At 35.9% G+C, this 27,397-nt stretch overlaps 1 protein-coding gene across 6 annotated transcripts in view; it reads left to right on the top strand.

The window, feature by feature from the left end:
• Nucleotides 1–27,397, top strand: part of atp8a1 (ATPase phospholipid transporting 8A1) — a 158,570-nt gene that overhangs the window by 72,011 nt on the left and 59,162 nt on the right. For 4 of the 6 annotated variants that reach the window (XM_067457301.1, XM_067457299.1, XM_067457300.1 and 1 more), the window contains exons 15-23: nt 4,841–4,885; nt 11,796–11,868; nt 14,003–14,108; nt 17,393–17,475; nt 19,913–19,962; nt 20,207–20,276; nt 21,038–21,122; nt 21,578–21,717; nt 26,961–27,099. In XM_067457301.1, the coding sequence (XP_067313402.1) occupies nt 4,841–4,885; nt 11,796–11,868; nt 14,003–14,108; nt 17,393–17,475; nt 19,913–19,962; nt 20,207–20,276; nt 21,038–21,122; nt 21,578–21,717; nt 26,961–27,099 (791 nt within the window). The remainder of the gene's footprint in view (nt 1–4,840; nt 4,886–11,795; nt 11,869–14,002; nt 14,109–17,392; nt 17,476–19,912; nt 19,963–20,206; nt 20,277–21,037; nt 21,123–21,577; nt 21,718–26,960; nt 27,100–27,397) is intronic. The other 2 variants (XM_067457302.1, XM_067457303.1) reach the window with 1 other exon arrangement.

Raw genomic sequence — 27,397 nt, 5'->3', positions numbered from 1 at the left:
GCTGAGGGACTACACCATAGCCAAAGACTTCTGAAACAGCGTCTGAATCTCACCCCCTACCTGCTCTGCACAATGCTCAGTGTTGGCCGAAGATATTATCTGGCCCAGATGCAGATTTAAATTTGGTCTTAAGAGCTCGTACCACCTCCTCTTTCCAATTGAGTGCTAATATCCGTCTGAAATCTGGTGTAAGAGTTCATTAGAGAGAGATGATACCTGCAACCTGAATGTGCTTACAAAAAGTGTGAGCAATATTAACGGCTGCCATGTTCTTAAGAGCCTGCTAGGCTGTATGGAGATACCCCTGACTAAATGTATGATCAGTCTTGTCCTTATATTTCGGTTTAGAAGTTAATAGCATGATTGACCTCCTTTTTTTCAAACTCAGGGCCAGTGCAGAAAACTCATCTTTTTTTCTCTTCTTTTTCCTTGAGTTCCTTAGTGACCCAGAGCTTGTTGTTGAGAGAGATGGAACCTTCTTAAGCCGAGTGCACATTGTGCGAATTTGGCCATGATTTGGCCATCTGAGACAAATTTTGCAAATCCTACTTGCGATTCCTCTGATCCTCGGGTAAAATCTGAAGTCTTTGATCATTAGTTTGACATGTTCACTAACAGCCGATTAATGACCGCTGTGGTTAAATTTTACCTTCAACAAAATTACAAAAGCAATACAGTATGGTGATCGGCAGAACCAAGTTGTGGGAGTCTATATGCAAGAAATTAAGCCGTAGCATTTGACCAATATTTTCCCTAGACTAGTAGTGCATGTGACATACTAATGAAACCCTTTTAAAAGATATTTCTGTCGAGCTGTGGTTGAAATCGGCCAGAATAAATTTAGCAGAATCTTGAGAATATTAATTCCAGTCTCTAAAGTGTTCTTAATATGGTCTATAGCTTTGGTTGCATTTGCTATCAGATGAATTTAAACTAAGCTGTGGAAATTCCCTGGGAATATAGACAAAAGTTCAATGTCAGAGTTAAATAATCTCTCCCTTACAACAATTGTTGAACGCCAATGTCTATTTACATATGTGCAAACAACGTGGCAGTGGTGTTTGTTTTTAAGCTCATAATCTTATTCGAGTCTCATGAGAATCGCAAAGCCATCTATAATATATGTAAAGTGTCATCATCATCATTCTTATTCAGCCACATTTCAAAGAATGCTTATGGAAGCAGTCTTATATTGAGGCATAAAGTTCACATTAGCCTGCAGTTCCTTAATTTTGTTATTGAGAGAACATACATTAGCCATAATGACTAAGGGGAGCGATCAATGTTTACATTTTCTCCCGTTTGAGTCTGGCTCTTATTCCTCCCTTTTTTCTTTCCCCTTTTTGTTACCTTCTTGTTTTCAGGTCTTGACTCCAATTCTGGTTTGAATCTGCAACATCAGCAGCCATAATCTTTTCCAACTAGGCTGCACCACCTTTTTAACAAGTACTTTTGAGAGTGTCTGTTTGAAGTGAGCTGAGCTAGTGCAGTTCTGCAAGGGATACTTTCGTGCAAGTCTCTCAGGAACCCTACTGCGCTTCTCTTCTTTCTCTTGTTGCTCAAAGTTCTCTTTCTCAGTAACAACCCAAAGGGCCTGACACGGGTAGCATTTGTCGTTTTTAAAGCATGTTTGTTTTAAAAGGCAAAGTCCCACCCGTCTGCAGAAATCTGTTTTGTTTGGATGCTGAAGAAGTCGTCGAGTCTAATACCTGCAGGACTTGTGTTGGCCTATATTAGCGTAAATGCGCTGTTTCCCCTGCTGAAATGCAGTTCTTCTGTTTCAGCGTACTAAACAATTCTCTTCCCCCTGAGGCTGATGGTACAGAGTCAGATATGTGCATGGCCAGTCAACCTGCCTTTTGTTTTTGTAGTTTGTCTCTCGAGTCATAATTTGGGTTTGAAATACGGCACATGAAGCATTAGGTTCAATGGTAATACCTTTTACCCTAGCAATATTTTCGCAACATAAGATCAATAATAGCACATTGGACAGATTTTCCTTTCTTTTTCCAATTTCTTTTCCTTTCACTTTTCTAATTTGATCAGTTTTCCTTTACTTTTCCTTTTCCTATCTCTTTTTAGTTTCTCTTTTCTTTTTCTATTTTTCTTTGTTTCCCTTCCTTCCTTCCTTTCAAATATTTTCTGACGTTTCTATATTTCACGACAAACCCTGTTCAAAAAGTACAATGACTGTACCTTGATAAAGTGACTGTATCAGATGTACCTGAATACCGTAGTACTTTGATGTATACCATGGTACTGAATGATTTCCATGTTCACGGACAATTTAAAGGAGACTTTAAAGCATGGGCGTAGATTACGCGGGGGACGCGGGGGACGTGTCCCCCTCACTTTTAATAAAATGTATTTTCGTCCCCCGCACTTTTACTGGGTCTCACCGATGCTAGTCGACCCGCTCCGAGCGGGATCCGAACCGGCGTTACCTGCGCGGGGGCGGGCAAGTTAACAGGGACGCTAAAAACAGCTTTCTTTAATCTGGGTTGATTGCGCGCTTCTTGAGGTCACGGGCAAGTGTATTTACATAGAAACCAATGTGAATACATCAAGATTTAAATTCAGAGACAAAAAATAATCTATGCATGACCTGTCATTTTATTCGCATCTAAATATGAGGAGGGTGCTCTCACAGAAAGTTCAAAAGCGGATTCGTAGAAGTAATACCCCGTCACGCTGGAGCTGCAGCTGAAGGAAAACAATCGTTATGAGTGATGAAACGTGACGAAGACAATCAGACGATTGCGACAATATATGCTTTATGTGTGTTTTTCAAGTCATCTCAATGGGCTATTTATTGACAATAAACTAGGCTATCATATGAATAATGCAGCTTTTAATGTATCTTCTGCTCACCAAGGCTGCATTTATGTAATCAAAAATAGTTCAAACAGTAATATTTTGAAATATTATTACAAATTAAAACAGCCTTTTTCCTATGTGAATATATAGTAATTTATTCCTGTGATCAAAACTGAATTTATCATCATTACTCCAGTCTTCAGTGCCACATGATCCTTCACTATTCATTCTCATATGATGATTTTATAATCAAGAAACATTTATGATTATTATCTGTGTTGAAAATAGTTGTGCTGCTTAAAAATGTTGTGGAAACCATGATAGCCTACATGTTATTTTTCAGGATTCTTTAATGAATAGAAAGTTCAAAGGATAGAATTTATTTGCATTCATTGAATAAATTATCATCTTTTGTAATATTAAAAATATCACTTGTGATCAATTTAATGCATGTCTGATCAATAAAAGTATTAATTTCTCTCTTTTTTAATTTTACCACAAATGTTTAGATGGTTTCCACAAAAATTAAGCATCACCATGAGCAGCACAACTGATAATAATCATAAATGTGTGTTGATCATCAGATCCTCATATGAGAATGATTAGTGAAGGATCATGTGACACTGAAGACTGGAGTAATGATGATAAATTCAGCTTAGATCACAGGAATAAATCACACTTTACTATATCTTCACATAGAGAACAGCATGGTTTACATTAGAATATATATTTTTTTTACATTGCATAAAATCTATGGAGTCTTAATGCACAAGTGTTTGTATGGCTAGTATATAAACCAATCATAAAATTGGCACAAAAAATAGGAGAATAATATTATAGATATTAATTAGTGGTTATTGTTCAGCAGTGTATTTGATATCTTGCCCAATTAAAAGCAAGAGATGCGATAAATTATACTGGTCCAAAAAAAAAAAAAAAAAATTCTGTCCCCCTCACTTCTGAAAAGATGGCTACGCCCCTGCTTTAAAGATTGACTTGGCCAACTGTGGTTAGCACAAATTAGTACCATGTGACACATGGCACTTATTTGATAATGTTGTGTCATGTGCACATTCCTCTTTCAAAACACTTTCTTCAATACTCACAACTCCATTTGTTGCTTGCTTTATTTCCCTCGTGTGCTATTCTCCCTTGGTGTCATAATACTCACTCTGCTCATTCTAAATTTTTTCCTCACCAGTGTCTGGTCCTTAAACACATGGTCAGGCCAGTGTCCACTCGTATTACAATTAACAAAGCCCTCAACGCCCAAATCTGTTGACCTGAGCAAAGATGCGAGAATAATTTGCTGCTGTCAAGCCGGCAGCGGTGGCTGTGTCTCCCTATCCCAGCAGATACAGTTTAGCAGCCAGCAATTCATCCACTTCCCATCTACTAGCACTGCCTTGTCTCACTAGCCTTTGTATATAGTAGATAATGTAGCCATTCCAGTTTTCACCTTATTATTTCCCTTACCTAAGATTTGTGCTCTTTAATTAGCCAGTAATCATGCTGTTTATTGGTTAGCCATCCTCCCTTTCCCTTCAAATTCCTGTAAGAGGTCGGTTTCATTAATTCTGATACTTTGTTAGATAATTAATAAAGATAAATATTCAATAGTTTTGTCTTGAAGTAAATACATGTTTAATTATTTTTTTTTTGGATCAGCGCTCTTGCATCTTTCATGAAATCACTTTATTTTCTTTGGTATAACTTGCTTAACGTGTTAGCCTCTGCAGAAATTAGTTTTTTTTAAATACGAATTGGTTTTACTGAGATGCATCTGTTTTTATTTATTAATTAAAGCATAAATGTAATGATAAATTGTCACCGCTTTCTATTCAGAGTATATAAATGTATTCTCTTAAACCCATTCATATATATATATATATATATATATATATATATATATATATATATATATATATATATATATACACTGCACTGGCAGACATGCAGGGTAAGCCTGGTCATTTCGGTTCAGTTCTGTTCTGTCTGTAACTTTCTTCACTCCACCCAACAGTCATGCAGCTGAAGTTGAGGATGGTAGTTTTGCAGAGGAGGACTGGTAAGGACCAACACCACTGGCTATTTGTTTTATGCTTCTGTGACGTGTTCTTGCTGTGTCGCCTTGTGAGAAATGTGGTTTGAGCCCTTTTCTTGTGATGTGGTTGTGTTTATTGGACTTTGTTTGCACTGTTTCACCCTAAATGATTATGAAGACAGATTCATTTTGAATGTAAATTGAAAGGGAGCTGTTGTCTAATATTCTGTGATGTGCTTATTTGATTTAATCTAATAACTTTTTTCCCCCAATATGTTGTTTTGGGGTGTACTGTATGGTTATAAAAACACCAGCTGGTGTTATTTTCTGTTGTAGATTGAGACCAGTCTGTGACATGGAAGGGTGGGGGGAAAAATCTAAGGGAGTATATATCAAGTTGCTGTGAAGAACACATGTGGTTCAGTAAAAGTGAGAGAAGAGAGAGACTTTCTCTTTCACTCTCTCTCTCTCTCTCTCTCTCTCTCTCTCTCTCTCTCTCTCTCTCTCTCTCTCTCTCTCTCTCTCTCTCTCTCTCTCTCTCTCTCTCTCTCTCTCTCTCTCTCTCTCTCTCTCTCTCTCTCTCTCTCTCTCTCTGAAAAAGTCACAGCCTTTAAGTTATTTCAACTTGGATTATGTTAAACTGACTTAAAAAAATGAGTAACATCTACATTTTACAGTGTATGGTGTAATGTCTGCTAAATAGATAGCACACAGTAACTGCCAAAAGTTTGGAAACATTACTTTATGTTTTTGAAATGAATATCTTAAGCTAACCAGGGCTGCATTAATTTGAGCAAAAATACAGTAAAACCAGTAATATTGTGAAATAATATTATTAAAAAATATTTTATATTTTTAATGTTGAAAGCAGTTGTGCTGATTGATATTTTAGTGGAAATTGGGATCATTTTTTCATGACTCTTTGGATGAATAGAAAGTTCTGTGAACAGTTTGATGTATTTATTAAAGCATTGATTAAATGGAAAAATCAATAATTAATTATTAACAAAAGTATTAATTTCTTACTGCAAAAAATACAGCAAAAACAGTTTTTAACATTGATGATAAATGTCTCGAGCAGAAAATCTTTATTTTAGGATGATATATAAAGTATCATGTGCCACTGAATACTGGAGTAAATTATTATTTAAAATTGTAGTAATATTTCACAATATTACTGCTTATACTGTATTTTTTTATCAAATAAATGCATGCATATATAGTGAGTATAAAATATGTATTTGTCAAAACATAAAAAAAGGTTATGTTTCCAATTTTTGTCAGGTATGTATTTAGCAAAAGTTTTTATATTTAAGTCATCTAGTTACTGGGACAGTCCCCATGTGTAACCTGCAGTTAAAAGTCTGCTTAAAGAACGCAGTGATTTATTTAGGTTTGTGACCAGTTTCCAATGTACGCGTCAGTTTTCCATGGGATTGAACTCGGAACCATTACGCTTCAACGCCATCCATATCATGACACACTTTATGATTTGAAACTGGAACAGCCAAACTCTAGACACATTATTTTAGACAACACTTATAAAATATTAATGGAGCTCCAGCTTGAAAATTTTACTTCCCACTTGGGCATTACTGAAATAGTAAAAGTAAAAACCCTTACTGACATCCAGTAGTATCACTTTATCTGGGTGAATCTCTCCGGGTCACATTTCACCCCAAAAAAGAAAATCCATTTTGAATAAAGGCTATAAAAGACAGACCAATTCTCATTTTCCGCTCTATAATTTACATTTATTTACAACAATAATGCTGGACATTGTTCATATTTATTTTACTGCATTTATGCTGATTTGAAATGTCATGTTTTACAGCATTTCTTTACTTTTAATATAGTGCAAATATTCTTAATTGCAGTAAAGAATGATCCTAAAATAGTCTTTATTTTCTTCAGGCTAAATAGATATCCTTGTTTTTCTTTTTCTTTTATTTGGGGTAAAATGTGTATATGTAATATGTGAAAGTTTTTTTTCTATACTGTAAAGCGGCAGTTTGATTAGCAATAGAACTGTTTCTCTTTTTCCTGATTCTTTATTCTTATAAAACGATGACTTGTGGTACAATCCACTTCTAAATTTACTGTATTGCCACAGGAGCATTATACCATTATAATTGAAATCAATCTTCCATATCCAGCATGGACCCCATGAGGACAGACATGGTCTCAATTTGCATTTGTGAACGGGGCTCTAGAGATCTCTATAGTGTCCCTAGAAGAGCAGGATTTCTGTGGAGAGAATGGGAAGTCTTTGTTGTGTCCATTTAGATTAATAACTTTCAAATTAAAATCTATCTTTAGGAAGTTTGTCAGGTTTATCTAATAAAGCCTAGTAGGGATTGTATTGCACTCAAAATATAACCTAATTCAGAATGTTTTCAAAAATTGAAAAATGGGTTTTCGTAAAATGAAATGAAATAGTAAATTTTAACTTTAACTTGTATGAACTTTGATACTTTCTACAGCAGAATCCTGAAATTGAGTGGAAGTAACTCAACCAAATCTCTTGTGGGCAAAGGCATAGTACAACCAAAAAATGTCTTTCTTTTGTGGAACATGAAAAAGATGCTGATAACATTGAACCTCTTGTGTTATACAAAAGGGCACATTTTTCAGAATAACATGTTTTGTGTTCGTTAGGGTTAGGGTTAGGACGAAATGTAAACGAATTGAACGGTTACATTTATATAATATATATATATATATATATATATATATATATATATATATATATATATATATATATATATATAATTTTTTTTTTTTTTTTTTTTTTTTTTTCCAGAAGTTGCATGTGTCAAGCAAAATAAAAACATTATTAGCAAATAATGATTGCCAGAAGGACTGGGGTTCCCTGTTGTGTCAAAATATGAGAACTATTGTCTGTTTTTTCCAGATAAAAGCTTCTTTCGAATTTCACTAACTAATTCACTGCATATGCAGTAGCTGTCTTAGAGCTGAGAGTGTTGAGTCCGCAGGACAGGATTGTAACTTCATTTGAGCTGTGGAGCCATGTGCAGGGGAACAATGGAAACGTGTGTGTGTGTGTGTGTGTCTCTTGTGGGAGTTGTGTAAGCAGCACACTGACATATGCCTCCTGCCCCTCCACCTCTGCTGTTTACTGTGTTTATCCCTCTCATAAACATGCACACATTTAAACAATGGCGAACTGCTTACTTCTCCGTGGAGCTGTAATAGGATACGCTGGCCTGCGTGTTGTGTGTGATGGAGAGAGTAATAACATGTTTATCTGTTATAGCCCATTATAGTTCAATACTGCAGTAGATTGCAGGGGGGATATGAATGAATGAGCAAAATCGGGCCATTGAGGGCCGATAACTACTGTGCCGCATTCTGTTTCCATGGAGACGATTGCCCCGCTGGGCTTTGGATCACTAATAAGCGAATCTGTGTTCAGAATCAGAATGGAATACTAGCGTGCGCAGTCTACTCTGAATACTGCTTACTACTTCTATAAATAGCAGGTGATGCTATATGCATTATGCAACGTTAAGCATTTCAAAGGGTTATATGCAACATCATTGTTACATGACCTTATTACTAATGTTAGTATGTCATTACTTTACGATGATATACTCATTTTGTATTAAAGTCTTACCTGTTGGCAATCAGATCAAATAATTAGTTGGGATGTAACAAATTGCAATAACTGTTATAATACTTCTTGGTCATTCAGGTTGAGGGAATTGAATTGTGGGATAAAGTAGTTAGTGCAGAATACAATAGAAATTGTAAATGTAAAATAGTATTACAGTATAAATGTTTTCCATTTTAAAATATAATTTATTTTTATGATGGCAAAGCTGAATTCAGTTTTAAAGTGCTTTGTCCTCAAAGGTACTTTTTTTACTTTTCTCACAACTTATTGCTGATTAATACTTTTGTGAAAATATGGGGTGGGGTGGGGGGGATTCCCCTGGGTTCTTTGAATAGAAAATTCAAAAGAACAGCATTTATTTGAAATGGATATCTTTAATGTCCCTTTTGATCAGTTTATGCATTAAGTATTCATTTATAATAAAAAAAAGAACATTGTTTCTGGGGGATGTTTAATATGAAAAGCTGTAAACTTACATGTATCTATATATAGTAATGCAATGTTATCTATATGTGTGTGTGTTGTATCATTGTATTTCTATGTGTATATGTGCCCTAGTTTTTGCTCAAAGTGCTCAGTCAGCACGGCAGAAGTGGTCCAAGCGTTTGTTGCATGATGCGTGGCTTTTTCTGTTCGGAAGCTACATTTTCTGCTTGTTGCACATTCGGACTAATGTTCGACCAATGCATTTTAATACTTTTTGAAACCTGATCCTTTATGTGTGTGAGCGACAGGAGCATGTCTGCACGTATCCCTGCACGTATTGAGGTGCTGAGAGACAGGAAATTGGATTTTGCTGGTGCCAGCGCAGTTTCATAATGTGCTCCTCCGATAGATTTGATTTTCATCCTCCTTCACAATGCCCCCCCCCCCCCCCCAAATTCCCCCACCTCCTCTATAATTTTGTCCTTACCTCAATATGACATCCTCAGTATAAGAGATGAATCTCACCAACCAATAAGCTACAACATGTTTGATATAATGCAACAGCGAGGTGAACAATGGCGTACGCTGAATCCATTGTGACGAAACATTCCAATTCCCCCCATACTCATTTGCCAGAAGCCACAAATCTCACCTAACCTTTTCACCATCAGATTTATATGGTTCTTATTTCAGGAAGCTGATCTGTTCAAGTGTCCTTTTCTCACTGGCTTGGGATAGGGTTTATATGTAGTATGTGAACTGGTTCTTAAAAATGTCCTGTCCAGCATACGGTCATAGATATGTCCGCTACTGAGCCATTGAATGGCCTGTAAATCACAGACCCACTAATCAATATCCTTCCTAAAAAGGCTGTAGTCTGCAAGGTGTAAATTCAGTGTACCTCTGATAGTAAGAGTGTCAGTGGCTGGTCACATGATGTCTGTACCTTCTCTAAAGCAATGTTTTGTGAATAGTAAGTGGATAGTTTTTTATAATGCATGGTAAGGAGCAAGGCATCCGAGGGAATAAATATTAATGTTTTGCAAAGATGAGCTTTCCCTGATGAAGGGGCGCTTTTGCATAATGTTAATATGGATGAGACCTTTATAATCATCTCTTTTTCTTTGCATTAGGTTTGATTTAATAGCTAACCATTATTTTACCAATTAAGAAACAAAATATAATTTATAAATATTTTAAGTAATAAAATAACTGCCCTTGACATTATTTGGAATTAGATGATTTATGATTTATGAATCCCCCCCCCCCCACACACTTTTTGTTTGTTTGTTGAGAAAATCCACTATAAATAATCTTCATATGCTTAGTCACACGTGTATATACATTTTTTTAAATTGTAATTAATACATGAAGTAGTGTTGTCACGGTACCAAAATTATGACTTCGATACGATACCAGACTAAAATACCTCGATACCGATACTAAAACGATACCACGGTTTTAAAAAAAACAATAAAACAGATAATATGAATAATATGACAACAGAACTTATTATTCATTGTTTTATTTATTTTTTACTAAAAATTATCTTCTCTATAATTGAACTATACACTGATTCTTAATAAATATATTTTAGTTTAGCCAAGCATGTAATGGTTTTCTATTTTTCATTGTTGTTTGATTAATCACACAGAATATTAGGTCTGGCTTAAGACCTGCACGGATCTAATTACCGACTGTGTTTACCTGAATACTCGCCAGACGGTGCATTTTTTCATATTTTCGACCATTCAAACCCAAACAATAATCCGCGAAAGAACTGAATAGCGAGTGCATGTTGTCTGAAAGGCGTGTGCACACGCTTCAGGTCAGAGTCCGGCAACGCGAGCATGTCCCACGCCACGCTTTTTCTTCTCATGCACGAATATTTCTGTTGCTTTCTTTGTCATGCATTGCGAGTATAAATTTAACTCTTCTACTTCCAATGTTTAGTGAACGGTGGAAGCAGAGCTCTGCACACATGTCCTGACACCTGCTGTCACACATCCACACAAATTAAGAAATACAGCTCATATTAGCGCTGTCCTCCTTAAAGTACCGGTACTAATAAAAATCCAAATCCTACTGTTTGTAATAGCAGGGTATCGCAATACTTTTCTAGTACCGGTATATCGTGCAACACTAACATGCAGAGGTCTGTGTGTGTTCAACTGCTTTCCGCTTAGAATGATTTTCTTCCCAATCCTGCTAAATTTAGATCTCGTTTTCGTTTTCAGAATCTCACATTTAAATTCCCCCTAAAGAAAGAGAGGGACTAGTGATAAAAAATATAAAATGTTGGCTATACAATAATTTTATTTGTTTGCTTTTTTTTTGTCATGATACTGTCAACACCGTAAAAAATGTATCTGAGGAAAAATGGGTTAAATTGAAATTCTAAGCCAAAAATGCAAATAAATGAAAACTGTTGGCTTACTAGCTATAGCATACTGCAAAATGAAATCCTTCCTTTAACATCCATGCAGTCCCTGACTGACGACGGTTTCAGTACTGAACGTCTCTCTGGAACGTTGTTAATGTTACCTTAATGTAGTTTGGTTCAAATGTTCAAATGTTTTTTTTTTTTTTTTTTTTTTTTTTTGCAAAAGTTAGATTAAATCAAACAATCATTGACAGAAGCCCTGCAGTACCACTGCATCCCCCCTAGAGCTCAAATATGTAAATGGCACTTCACAAACAAGCAGACTGATGCTTAGAAATCAGAGACAAATTATTTTTCAGATCATTTTCATTACGGATGGAGAATTGTTGTTTTTCAGTGAAGGGAGACAAAATGGACCTTTTGTTTATAAATGAGAGCACCTGTTTCTGTATTTATCTCTGTCTTCCTTCATATCTCTCTGTATGCAGTCACAGCTCTCAGTCCACAGAGGAAACTGGATTTAATGACCCCAGCTTACTGGAAAACCTCCAAAGTAATCATGTAAGTACTGTAATGGCATCACAGCTGCTCAGTCATGCCCAGCCAGCCAGGAATTTACACACAGGCTCTGATATCCACACACTCACACCTCCTGTCTTCCGTCACGGCTCTTTTCTTGCTCTTATCAGCTCTGTATTGCCCACCTGGGTGTTTATAAGTAGTGTCCAATCACACAAAACTAGGCCTTTTGTCAATGTTAAGGCTAGTTCACTCCAAGGATGATGACTATAATGATAAAGATATAGTTCTAAAAATCTTTCTACATATAAAAGAGTCCACAACTATAACAGAATATCAGGGATTCCTATATCAGGAATCTATCTGGCATTTAAAGAGCTTGAGCATTTAAAGCAGCAGACTACAAAACTGCAGAGCACACTTAGAATAAATAGAACGATATTGTGAGTTGGTGTGGAGACTTATATAGTTATCATTCTTGGTGTGACCAGGCCTTTATTCTCTAATGACATGAGACTCTTCATTTAATGAAATTAAGGAGTAAGATATTTATTTTAATCTTGGTGGTTTGTATGTGTACGTTTTATTGAGTCAGGTAAGCTGTTTGTGCACAGGGTCTTTCGGTTTGGTGACTCAAGAATTTGTGGCCATCAGTCACCAAGCTTTGACGGGTCAGAGAACCCTCAGCAGAATGCTTTCATTTCTCTGTCACTTTGAATCAGACATGAATGCGGGGGTCGCCTTCGTGGCGGTATACAGCTCCTCATGGCCACCTGAGCTTCTCTTGCCTTTGTTAGTTCCTGCCGAACAGCCCTTTAATTCATGTTCCCTCATGTGACAGTTAATCAATGAATGCCACAAGGACAGAAAATCATTGTAAATCATTTCAATATTGTGAGTGGATTCACAGTGCAAAAAACACCAAGTGTGCGATTATGCTGAGTTTGTCTTGAGATTATATATATATATATATATATATATATATATATATATATATATATATATATATATATATATATATATATATATATATATATATATATATATATATTTTATATATTTTATATATATAATATATATATATATATATATATATATATATATATATATATATATATATATATATATATATATATAGGGAATACAACTCTCTTGGAACAATCCATAACAAGAAGATCTGAGACATTAACAGTTTCATAAGGTCTTTATAGTTCAGCTAAATATAGTTCCATATAGTCCTGCTTCTTGTGCCAAACCATGTAGTCCTTTATATGTTAATTATAATATCTTAAAATCAATCCTAAAATGAATTAACCAATGTAATAAAGCTAAAGCTAGAGTAATAGGATTAAGAAACCTAGTTTGTATCAGTAATCTATTGCAGCGGCAGATTGTACTAATTGAAACATTGATAAATGTGTTGATTTTAAAGTAAAAAATGGCCTTACAATAATCAATACAAGGTGAAATAAAAGAATGAATAAGCTTCTGTCTTTAAAGCCCCTATTATGGATTTTTGAAAATGACCTTCCATGTATAGTGTAACGTAGTTCTAAGTGAATGAAGTTTTAAAGTGCACCGTATATAATGTTATTGTCTCTCAAATGTAAGAGTCGACTCTGAGTCAATTGAACGAAACGTTTTTCAAATGAGTCGCAAGCCATTTTGTTGGGATGTCACAATGAAACATTAGCATATTGCCTGTCCACTTATTTCGCACTCAGACTCCAGAAAAAACTTGAACCACCTCAAACACTGCAGCGGAATTCATCTCACCTTGCAAATAGTTCTTAACTGATAAAAACACAACCCATTTTTTCACTACCTACTGAATATTGGGGAACACTTTATTAAGAGCTAACTCAATCTGACTTTCATTAGAGCCCTTATCAATTATCACAACTGCAATTTTGTCAGTATTGCAGAAAATTGCATGCCGTTTTTTTAAATATCTGCTAAGTATGCTTGGAGGACATCTAAGCTTGTTGGATCATTGGGTCGCAGTGATAAGTATAACTATAAATCATCTGCATTGCAGTGAAAATGTATATGTTGGACAGTTCCAAGAGGTAATACATACATTAAAAACTAAATTTGTCCTTAAAGGGAGCAGGGGGTTTTACTGCCTTTTCTTTTCATAGTTACTTATGCTTTTATTTTTGCTTTTTTCACACAGCCCACTGCTCCAGTTATTAAAGATTTCATGACCATGATGGCTATCTGTCACACGGCTGTCCCTGAACGGTCTGACAACAAGATCACCTACCAGGCTGCGTCCCCAGGTCAGTCAAAATCCCAATACATTAAAACAACAAATATTTACATTATTATTTGTTTAAATATTTAAATCAAATAAATTAAACTACATGCTGATTAATAAATAATAATAAAAAAATTACTCCGTATTAAAGGGAGTTCACCCAAAAATGAAAATTATCCCATGATTTACTCACCTGAAGTCATCCTAGGTGTATATGAAATTTCTTCTTTCAGATGAATAAAATCAGTTATATAAAAAATGCCCTGGCTCTTCCAAGCTTTATAATGGCAGTGATTCTTGCTCTGTTTTTGAAGTCTATAAAAGTGCATATTTTTTATTAAATAAATGCAGCCTTTGTGAGCATGAGACATATTTCAAAAACTTAAATCTTACTGACTCCAAACTTTTGAGTGGTAGTGTGCGTTTCAATAGATATATTTATAACTATAGCAGATGTAGTTCTACTAATGAGGAAACTGGTCCACAAATGAATCATTTGAACTAATTTTAGTGTTCCACACACCAGGTAAACAGACTCTCAGTCCAGACAGACAGCTGGTTGCATTGAAAGAGTAGGATTTTTTAGGATTATTTTTATCAAGTTGCCTTACAACAGATATAATTAATTTGCGTAAGACCTTCATGAACGTGAAATAATGCTGGCAAAGAAACAGATGAGTTAACCCTTGTGCATCCTTATGGACATATTCGGCTTTGTTTTTTGTTTTGTTTTTCTCTTTCATTTTACAACTTTGCCTGTTGTAATGCTAACTTTTTAATATATATTTTTTTAACAGATGGTGCCATTTTTTTAAGGTTAGGCATATAAAGCAAATACTCACTTTATACCTGTTTTCTGTTTATGCATATTATAAAGCCAATTGGATAAATGATGCAGCTATAACTGTGTGGATGTGTTAGTATGGATGTCAGAGTGTGGTGTGTAATACATCAGTTGCGTGTGGGGGTGTGCGCGTGTGTGCTACAAATAACAAATACAGCCGCTGTGTGTCCCAGTGGAGTTTTGCTGGCATCTAAAGGGGAAAAAGTTGCCACTGTGCCCAAACAAAATATTACTGACCTATTTTTTTGAGATATCAACCTCAAATTTGGAACACAGCTTGTTTAGATGTATGGCTTTGATTAGTCTAGCAGTTTTAGAGTTCAGCATCTTTCAAAAAATATATATTTGTAATAAAATATTATTCCTAAATAATTTTCATAAATTAAACCTCTATACATTTTTGTTTTTGTTTCACTTTTTAAACTTCTTTGACTTCAACAATAATCTGCCAAGGGTCTTCTTTAAAATGAGACCAAACTTAAAGGGGGGGGGTGAAACACTCAGTTTCAGTCAGTGTCATGTCAATCTTGAGTACCTATAGAGTAGCATTGCATCCTGCATATCTCCGAAAAGTCTTTATTTTTTTAATAATTATATAAGAAAGATGCGCTGTTCCGAGTCTTTCCGAAAAAAGCCGAGCGGGTGGGGGCGTGTCGTGTGAGCGGAGCTAAATAATGACGTGTGCTCGCTGCTGCTTTTGTGTTGAGTCGAGTGCGTCGTAAAGCTGTGTCATCCCTAACAGCGGGAAAAAAACTTTATTCAAAATAAAAATATGGCTTTTAATCAGATACAGCCATACATCTATGATCCGGAATCAGACCCAGAGGCTGCAGTTGAACAGGAGCAGCAGCAAAAACGACTAGAGCAGGACGTCTCTATGTGGTATAAGTTATACACTAACTATATAATATGCTTAGCGGCTTGTGTTATTTACATATTTATACTTGAATTATATCGTCGTATTTTTGTCTTTGAAGGTGTACATGTGGGAAGTGCAGTTGTGCACCTGTGTTTGTGTGTTTACGCGTGGTTTGTGTAGACAATTGTAACGTTAGTAAGCAGACTGGTTTTGCACCGCAGGCTAGTGTTTACATAGATAGACACGGAATAGTAGCGCATTTGAATGAAGAAGCGTGCTTATTTAGTTCAACATATTTCCCCCCTCTTTGTGTATTGTTGTTTGGAGTGCTTTTACAATACACAAACATAAAGTTACACATATAGTGGCCAGCTAAACAAATGTACACGCACTACACATCGCATGCTCCATTGATCAATTAACTATACGTGATCATGTTTGGGCTACTTGATGAGCATAGACATTTGAAGCACTCTTACTCACCGCCCGCGGTTCTAACGTTGGGACCTTTATCGTTGGGACTGCTCCATCATTCAGCATTAGGCGATCGGGAAAATCCGGCGTCAAGCTGGGCCTTGTTTATGAAACAGTCGGCACCAAAATGCAGCGAACAGATATAAACATTCGCGCAACTCAGTTGCTGATCCGGAAAAGCAAATTACATCCACTGTTGCCTTAACGCGGGGGTTTTGGGGAATCTGTGCAGGACTGTCTTGGTCTGGCAACCAAAAACGCACTTTTTTGGTGACATTGTTATGTGCACATCACCTGTCCAGCAGCCTACGAGCCAGCGCTTTAATGGGGGTAGCCTGTTACTTTCGCTCTCTCCCTCTCTCTCTCTCTCACGCGCTTCCGGTAGAATTGTCCGTAAGGCCCATACAAGGAAATTCCGCCCCCATTAACGTCAAAGGGGACGCATGATCTCAAAAAACTTGCCGAAACTTATGACTAACCGGAAGTAGTATTTTTGACAAAGAAATACTCCCATCAAACGTCCACCTTAACTTTTGAAACTTTGTCTATGTTTAGTATGGGATTCCAAGTCTTTAACAGTGTAAAAAGATCAGTATGCATGAAACAGCATTTCACCCCCCCTTTAAGTCTGTTCTCCCAAGAATCATTTTTTAATGACAGTTTTTTGACATGGACATTTTTGTCCACTATGGACCTATGTGTAACTTTTTTTAATTAATGCACAAGGGTTAATTAATGCCAGTTCACTCTCTCCGGTGCTTGTATTTGACACCTCCATGGTTATGCATAATTTATCTTTTTAGTATTTGTCAGAATTTATCCCTGGCTTTGAGGCTTAGCAAAAATGGTTTATGTGGCCCATTTTAATTTCACATCAGTGCAGCGGTGCATTGAATATTATCCAGACCTGTGTTTGAGATAAATGGAAAGCATGGGTAGCGTAATGTGATAAGTGATTTTTATAGGGACAGATCGGAGGACAAAAGGTAACAGCAGGTTTTAGTAGTGCCACCTCATCTCAAACAGTTTGTCTGCTTAGTGTTGTGGACAAGTAGTTAAATACCAGACGCTTTTATCCAGTGCAACTTAACCGCCACCTGCCCTCACCACATGCTGTCTTGTTCCACAGATGAAGGTGCTTTGGTTCGGGCCGCAGAAAACCTGGGTTTCGTGTTCTCTGGGAGAACTCCAGACTGTGTTATTGTGGAGTCGGTAAGTAAAGACGTTTTGGGAATAGATGATGAGTTGCAGTGGGAATGTGACTCACCCTCTGTCATGCTGCATAGCTCACTCACACTTTGCACTCTAGAGAACTATTAAAGGCAATTTGTACTGCGGGGTCCCTCTTCAACACCTCCATTATATCCTTATTATAATGTATGATAGCGAGGAAGCCATCGTGGACCTGTGGCAACTTCATTTCGAGTCAATGAATAGCGAACATTATTTGTGTCTGAAACAAATAACCCTTTTACTAATATAGTCTCCACAGCAAAAAAAAACTCGAATTAATATTTAAAAAAAATTACAATATGATTTACTTTATTAACTTTAGTGAATAAAACTATTTGGTAACACTTTATTTTAAAGTGTCCTTGTTACATATTTTACATGTAGTAATAACAGTAAATTATGCATAATTGCATGCAACTAACCCTGAACCAAACTCTAATCCTACCCTAACCCTATAGTAAGTACATGTAGCTAATTAACTGTAACAATGACACTTTAAAATAAAGTGGAACCAGTTATTTTTTTACAGCCTTTTTCTTCCATTTTTAAATGTTAAAGACTTAAAAAAATTTGAGGTCAGAAAGATTTTATTTGTAAAGAAATTTTAAGAACTTTTTCAAATAAATGGTGTTCTTTTGAACTTCGTCAATGAATCCTGAACAAAATGGATCAAAGTTTACACAAAAATTAAGCAGCTCAACTTTCAACATTTCTAATATGTTGCAAGTTGACATTTATAATAATTTATATCATTATATATATCGTTATTTTAAAATGGAAAACATGTCAATACACGTATGTTTTTACTTTTTTGATCAAATAAATGCCTTGACATTTTTTTTTAATCTTAAAGACCCCACACTTTTGAATAATAGAATATTAATTCCTGTAGAAATTATCATTAGTCAAGATTAATAACTGTTTTTTTTTTTATTGTAAATTGTTACCATTATTATTATTTTTCCCAAATTGAAGACTGAATTGAAGATAAATTGAATTTTGAGTGATTTATGAACAAATAAATCTCATGAGTTTTTTGTTTTTGTTTTTTTTACTCAATTGCCCAAAGGTACTCATGGTATTAAAGTTCCAAAAAAGAACTTGCTGATTCCATCTCGGCAGTTACTGAATTACCATCTGACCCACTTAACTGGTTTAATGTAATGCTTGGTGTGTCTTCCAAAAAAAATAAAAAAATTGGTCACAGTTTAGAGTAGTGTCCAGTTCTCATTATTATCTAACTATTAACTACAAATTTTGCCTCAAACTCTTAATTATTGCTTATTAAAAGTTTAGGTATTAGGTTGGATTAGGGATGTAGAATAACATCAAGCAGAATAAGGCATTAATATGTGCTTTATAAGCACTAATAATTAGTAATATTAGGGTGATGGTGAGAATTGCACCCTAAAGTGTTAGTCATTTTTTGCTTCTGTTGGTTTAAAATGACGGAAGAGTTGAATTAAAAAGAGATGCTCTTATAGCTTTTCTGACTGTTTCGCAGTACCGGGTGCAATTTTATTTTTATTTTTTTTCGCAATGTCTCAATGGAGGAGATCTGGGGTATGCGATGGTTTGATGCAGTTACATGCAGTGCCTCCCCCCACCCTTCTGTTTCTCACTCTTTCTTTAGTTGTAAAGAAAAAAATGTGAGAGATTTTGCAGCACTGGAGGGGATGGTGAGAGCCAGAGCGCCAGCCGATGTGCTGAAGATATCTGCACGGAGCTCTTAATAGAAACTTGCTGAGTGAAGATTAGAGAGAATTTAATTAGCGAGACAGAAGGCGCTGCTGTTTTCTTAGACCTGGGAGTGAGGAGTCACACTTTGCAGCTGTAATTGGTTAATCTGATGGCAGCGCCAGGGGAAGAGAGCAAGTCTTGTGCTTCCTGGCCTGTAACACGCTCTAATTTTGGCCCTTCAGTGCAAGACAACTCCCATCATCCACCCCATCACCATACTCGCTTACCTCCACAAGTCACGGGGCCAAAAAAAGCAATTAAAAGTTTTAATTTCCTGCTGCCTGGTGTCGAGATGAAGTTCAGTCTGTCAAAATGAGCTAACAGAACGGTAGAGAGATCTCAAACTAATACAGTGTCCTAACCAAGCATGACGAGATTCCAGTGACAAGTAATTGATTTATAATGGTTTATTTGAGTTTATTTATGTATTTAACTAATTACTTATTAACTTATACAATTTACATAAAGAAAAGAAAATGGTAAAATATCTTCTAATATAGTGAAATATATTTATACAGTATGTTGCTTGGGGGGGAGGGGTAGCCTGTTTGCCAATAATGGAGAAGGATTCAGATGATGGAATGACGATAACTGCCTACAGAGGCTAACCAGACCACGCTAAACCTTGACCTCTTGAGACAGTGCGTTGACATTTTTCTGTCTTTCTGTCTTACAGCTTGGAGAGGAGGAGAAATATGAATTGCTGCATGTTTTGGAATTCACAAGGTAAATTATTGCAGAGCAAGTAGTTTTTTTTTTTTTTTGTAGATGTTTTCATTTCCATTTTCATTGTTATGTGTTCAGCTCTGCCCATTCATTCTGCTGGATGGAAAACAAAATACTGCCATGATGGTTTTGCTGTATTTCAGCTCCATATTTATTCATAGTGGCGATGATTATAAGGGTGTCAATGATTATGATAGTAACGGTGATGGATGATGGTGTTGTTTTGTCACCCCTCACCCAACAGTGCCAGGAAGAGGATGTCAGTCATCATGCGCACTCCATCAGGAAAGATCCGCCTTTATTGCAAAGGAGCTGTGAGTATCTGTCTGTTGCTATGGTAACTGAGCCGTCAGACGCTTGCAACTAAACCCTGGCCACTGAGTGTTTTCTCTTGTAAAGAAATGAAGAGCCAGACATGCACAAAGCACACTGCCTTTGCACTGATTATTCTTTTGGTAATCGGGTAATCTGCCAATTATTCCTTCAATTATCAGTTTTCCGTAGCATGTTAAAAAACCCTCATCTTTTTCAGTATTCCCTTTGAACAAATTGAAGGCTGTAGAATATAAATATATAAATATACGCTATGTTAAGCATGAAGCTACAAGCTACCTTTAAAATCATTTTTAAATCAGTTTAAAACATCATAGATAAAAAAGCTACTTACATTTTAGGTTTAATATTAGGTCTAAAACTAAATGAGTGGGCAACAATATATTTATATTGCATAACAAATCTTTAATAATCAATGTCTATTTTCATTTGATCAATTAGTAATGTTAGCCATAATATAATATTGATCTGTGTGTGTCTGTGTAAGAAATGTGAGCTCTCCTCAGTGCTCAGAGAATGATGGAAAGAGATGTTTTTCCTCCTACATCACATCCCAGCTGTTGTGTGATGCATTAAAACGGATCAAATATTAAAGTGTTACTATAAATATGTTCATGAAGGAAAGAAAGAATGAATGTATTAGTCAGACATATGTTATCACTCTCTTTTCCTCTGTGCCGCCATTCACGGGTCACATAAAAAGCAGAGTAGAAGAATTACGCCCCATGTTTTTGTCTCCCAGGACACCGTGATCTATGAGCGATTAGCAGACAGCTCCAGATACAAGGACATCACGCTGAAACACCTGGAACAGTTTGCCACAGAAGGTGAGAGACAAACACACCTGCCTAGTATCTGATTTCTCTCCTCTGTTCATCCGTAATAAAATGTTAGTCTGTTCACCCCACAATCCAATCAAATCACTGTAGGTGTTGATGATGGTTGCCAGATCCTCTCCTCTAGCAGATCAATGAGAGCCTGATGTGAAGTGTGTGCTTGAGTGGGCTGACGTCCTGCAGTGATTCAGTTTCATGAAGACACTGCCCCCTGGTGGAACAACTGTGATGTGTCAGTCTAATAGAAACCTCAAGCAATCAGTAGCTTTGTCTTTTAAACACCCCCATATGAATAATTCATGTTGAGCAGAGCTCATCCACTCAGCTGACGATGGCTTTCTTCTTCAGAAAGATTAGAGGAAAGGGATTTTCTGAGGGCAGGAAGATGTTGAGAATTAGCATATCTAAGAGAAGCTCATGTATTCATCTTTGTGTGTTTTATGCAGGTCTGCGTACGCTGTGTTTCGCTGTGGCCGACATCTCAGAGTCGACCTACCAGCAGTGGCTGGAGATTTATCATCGTGCCTCAACTTCTCTCCAAAACAGGGCACTCAAGATGGAGGAAAGCTATGAACTGATTGAAAAGGTGAGGCATCGAAATAGCTTTTCCAGTGGGCACAGATAAAGTGGTCTCCATTCAAAGGTCACAGAACCTTCCAAAACATTATATGTTTGTCCTTGCTGCAGCAATACTAAGCCATAGAAACCGCAAGGGAAGGCAATATATAATTCTTATTTTATTTTACACATACAAGTACCACCAAAATGTTTCATGGTATTACCTTCGATAACTATAGTATCATATCATGATTTTTGGATGTGTTTTAGAAGTTTTGGATATTTTACTTCCCCTTACTTACTATCCCACTACTGGTCAGTAATTTGGGGTCAGGCTTTTTTTTTTTTTTAATAAATCAATACTTTTATTCAGCAAGGATGTATTAAATTGATAAAAATTGGTAGTAAAGGAGATTTATATTATTTGAAAATGTTTTTATTTTGAATAAATGCAGTTATTTACACATTAATTTAACTGTTATTAATAGTAATTTTATTCATCTAATATATTAGGCAGCAGAACTGTTTCCAACACTCATAATAAATCAGAATATTAGAATGATTTCTGAAGGATCATGTGATAGACTGAATGTCACATGTGACACTGAAGACTGGAGTATTCCGAAAATTCAGCTTTGCATCACAGAAATAAATGATAATTTAAAGTATAATAAATTAAACCAAATATTTTAAATTGTAATATTATATCACAATATTAAGTGTGTGTGTGTGTGTGTGTGTGTGTGTGTGTGTGTGTGTGTGTGTGTGTGTGTGTGTGTGTGTGTGTGTGTGTGTGTGTGTGTGTGTGTATTTTTGATCAAATAAATGCAGGCTTGATGAGCAGAAGAAACTTCTTTCAAAAACATTAAAAATAGTAATGTGTCCAAACTTTTGGCCTGTACTATATATATATATATAATCAAGTCAGTATATCAATAGTTGTTTAATAATATTTCACAATAATACTGTGTTTGCTATATTTTTTATGAAAAAAATTCAGTGGTAACGAGCATAAGAGACTTGTTTCAAAAAAATGTAAAAAGATCTGCCCAGCCCTACACTTTTGAACAGTAGTGTAAATACCTTCATGGGCACTCAGGACAATGTTCCCGGTTGTCCTCCCACAAGCAATAGTCCTTGGTAATAGTTGTTAAAATCCACCAACAAAGAACATGTTGTGTTAACTTATCCTCACAAGTCCATGAGGCAATTTGTCTTCATAAGAATGACGGTGTAAGGTAAAGTCAACATGGGCTCATTTCACAAATGACACGTGCTTCTGAGAGCACTGGGGAATTTGAGGACAGTCTGCAGGTATACTGCTACATGCCTCTCATGTTAGTTTGGCAGGTCCCAAAACAGTTCCTTAGCTTCAGTTTGATCTATGAAAGCTGGGTTTTCTCTGCTCACATGGCATCTGAAAAAGTGTAAACGTTTAGGCTCAAACCATGAGGAAAGCACAGTAGTGGACCTGTGGAAAGCTAGGCTCTGGAAGTGCTCGTCAAACATGGACAACCACTATCGTTAATCACTGGCTGAAGCAGTGCTGCCAACTTTTCTGAGAAAACGGACCTAATCAATCATTTCACATAAAAGCCTCTCGTTTGACAGATGTAATTGCATCTTTCCATCAGCAGGTGGCAGCGTTGGCACCTCGTGTTCCCTTTGGAAGTTAAACCCCTGAACATCTGATTTTCTCTCTGAGAATAATAAAATAATTAATGTACTATTTAAATAATCATTTTCAAATCAAGTTTACATACAATGATTCTTGACTATGAAGACTTTCAAATGGATTGTCTATTTTTGCTTGAATCCCTTAAAATATGATTTATTAAATATTTTGACTCTTAAGTTGATGCACCAATAAGAGTCTCAGCTCACATTTCACATGTAAATTCTGCCAAATTTGGCAAAATTCATATTTCTTATCAATAGGCTATACATTGAGGGATACGATGGGGTAAACTAACAGTTACCCTAGACTGAAGATTAAAATGGCTTCCTAAATATGCACAATAAGGTGCAAACAATACAGTGACATCAATTTCATTTAATTAATTATTTAATGCACACAATACTGCACAAATTAACACGATCACGAAAGGTCTTCAATGCTTTCAATCTGGGCCAGTATGACAGTATGGTGGATAGGCTGTAGCGCACACATCAGTAATTTGGTTGTATACTGCCACCTGTTGGCGAAGTTGTGTAACTTAGAGAAGATCAAGTCGCAATTATGAGAGAACAACTTTTGTTATCCCAAGATCACAAGAAAATTAAGCAATGATCGTTTGAATACAAGACAGAAAAATAATATTATCCATGGCCGTTTAAGGCTTAAATAGAAATAGAGCATGACAAAAAGTAAAGGTTGCACCCTCACCACATTACTGATCAGATTTACAGGAAGCATTTTACTCTCTCTCTCGCTCTCTCTCTCTCTTTCTCTCTCTCTCCCCCCTCCTTTGGTGCAGCTGACTATCCTCTATGAGGTCCTGTCAAAATCCTGTCCACTCCAAATAGGATCATGGCTGGTCAAAGGGCTGGGGCTTCCTGAGAAAAACACATTAACAGTCCACAGTCTCCACCCCTCTCTCTCATACACACATAACTGAGTCTTTGTGATCTGAGCATGATACATTTCTTGAATGTCCCTCTGGTCCTACATTTGCATCTAACTGTAAGGATAGTCCTCTGATTATAGGAAAACACCAGCAGGAATGGATAATGTAGCTCAGAACACTCTTCCATGTTTAATTTAATGTTTAATGGAACACATGGATTTTCCTACAGCTGTACTAGTCTTTTGTATCACTTTACAGTCTCTCTCTATTTATTGTTTGAAATATAATTGATCAATATTTCATGCTCATGTATTTATTTATTTGGTAAGCTCGGTGAGTGGGTTAATGTATTATTGTCTGGTCATTATCCCAAAATAAAACCCAACAGGGTGATACATGATCCTGATCACTGGGTTTGTTTTCTAATGATGTCTGGCTAATTGTACATCATCCCTTTCTTTAATCTGCTTATAAGGCCGTGTGCGTGTGCGTGTGCGTGTGCGTGTGCGTGTGTGTGTGTGTGTGTCACTTTTATTTAGAAATAGCTTAATATAATACAGATTTCAAAGCAGCTTCACAGTCAGCAATAAACAGGAATATAACTATGCAAATTTAATCAAAAATTAGACAATCAAATTCTGCTGTAAAGCAGCTCTAAAAAAAAGACAGTATTTCATAATGAATAAACTTTACACAGTTATTAAACTAAACTGATTCAACACTGAACTGATTTGAGCCGAATAAGGACATTGAGCAGCTCTAAAGCAGACAATAGTGTCAGTCAGTTCAATGTTGATTAAAATCAATTGAGTAATGGTGTGTGTGGCAAAATTCATCATTTTGAAATAAATTAGTTTCAGCTATAAAGTAGTTCTGCAGACAACAGTGGTGTCTCATTCAGCTCAATTGAGCTCATTTTTGTTCTCGTCCAATAGTCAGTGTGATTAAGTATTATTTCTTTTATATCCCAACTAAGCAAACCAAAGGTGATGGTGGCAAGGAGCCCAAACCATCAGATGACTGAAATGATATATATATATATATATATATATATATATATATATATATATATATATATATATATATATATATATATACAGCTCTGGAAAAAATTAAGAGAAATCAATGTTAAGTGGTCTCTTAATTTTTTTCAGAGCTGTAATAGTAAAATTTTCAAACAGATTAAAGTGCAAAAGAATTAGGCTTTAAAGAACAACAGGTAACAAATTAATATAAGGTCTCATTATGTAATGCATTCACTGAGACAATAGCTACATTTGTAACACAAAGTATAATGTTTTTGGTAATGTTAGTTAAGAAATACTGATCATTGTTAGTTTTATCTTAGGTCCATTAAAAAGGTTATTTTGTTATTAAACTGTAACTAAGAAATTAGCATTACTTTGAATAATAAATTCTTTATAAGTATTTTTTATTGACAGTTTGGTAATAATAAATTAACATGTTAACTAATGAAGTCGTATGTCTTTTGGACAACTAATCCAAAAAAATTCTAATCATTAGGGCATGTTGTAGTCTAGATTAAAACATAATGTTTAAGTTTGAAAATAAATAGCCTATTAAGTCTTTAAGTACTAAGTATTTGGTGCTTTGATGAACAATATTGAGATTACAAAAACGACGTTTTAATGTCTTAAAAACGTCACTGGCGCGGTTGCTTTTGTTTACGGGGTTTCCGGGGTAATCGCTGCATTCTGCAGTTCATCAGCGCCCACTGCTGTCACTGAGCGGCTCTTCATTAGCGCGTCTCCTTCACTTGTTCATGTGCTTCTCATTTACATCTGAGCGTGTGTCCCTTTGACTCAGAATACAGCGGTGTTGAGCATTTATACAATTAATGGGCCACATATTCTTGAGTGCATTATAAAAAACATTAATAATTGTTAATAAATTATTATTTACGATGATTTGAAGTGCCCACGATAACAATATCATGCACATTCATTATCGTGATATATGGAATTACCGAAAATCGGCACATGCCTAATGCCACATGAGCTTCATTCAGATTAAAATATTATGAATGCATGGATGAACTTTATTTTTAATGAAGATCCAGCTCATGTGTGGAAAACATGTGCATTTGTTCCTTCATTTCACCACCACAGATATGAGACGTAAGTCTTGAATAGTGAAATATTAAATAGTGAATAACATTAGTTTCTTGATGTGTGTTGTTCACTCTCTTGACTTAAAAAATAAGATGGGGCAGGCCAAGTAATAAAAAATAACATTCCAATGAATTGCGGGTGGATGAGAGATAAATTAATGTTTGTTTAATAAAGAAGTTTTGCAAGCCATGTTGGCGATTCATTTCGGTTGCTGTCTTTCCATACACTTTCAAAACAATTTCCACATGGACTGACAAGGGAGCTGAAGCTCATTAAATATGCAAATCTTATCCAATCCTAGCTGCCAATAAGATCTGAGCGTTCAGGAGAGAGCCTCAAAACCAGTGTAGAAAATAGCATATTACTATTTTTTATATATATTTTTGAATATAAAACCCATGCAAAACGTCATAAGTTGACCTCAGACAACAATATTAAAAAAAATTAAAAGCCAGGTCATGACACCTTTTAATGCTTTTCCTCCATCTCCATCTGCTTGAAGATTAATATACATCATGTCAGCATTTGGTGTTGATTGATTTATATTATAAATTGTAATTTTTTTTCTGCAGAACCTGCAGTTGTTGGGGGCCACAGCTATTGAAGACAAACTTCAAGACAAAGTACCAGAAACTATTGAGACCCTGATGAAAGCTGACATTAAGATCTGGATCCTGACTGGAGACAAACAGGAGACCGCCATCAACATAGGTGAATTAAACATAACTGATTGTATGTATTGATATGCACTTCTGATATACATGTATAGCTTCAAGGTTCATAGCGACCTATAAGAGCATGTTCGTCACCTGTGGGCTGCATTTTTCATATTTTAGTTCTCTTTAGTTCTTACAGATGCGGTGCATTAGGTTTTTTTCTTATGTTTTGACATTAACCAGTGAGTATTTCTCTCCCTAATTTAAATGATCAAAAATATACACAATCTTTCCCCAGACCTCTCTCACTCTTACACGCAAACAAACATAGCCTTTCCTGCCCGGCTGTCACA

This window comes from Pseudorasbora parva, chromosome 11, assembly GCF_024679245.1.
Source record: "Pseudorasbora parva isolate DD20220531a chromosome 11, ASM2467924v1, whole genome shotgun sequence".
Taxonomy (NCBI): Eukaryota; Metazoa; Chordata; class Actinopteri; order Cypriniformes; family Gobionidae; genus Pseudorasbora; species Pseudorasbora parva.
This window is presented reverse-complemented; position numbering and strand designations above follow the sequence as displayed.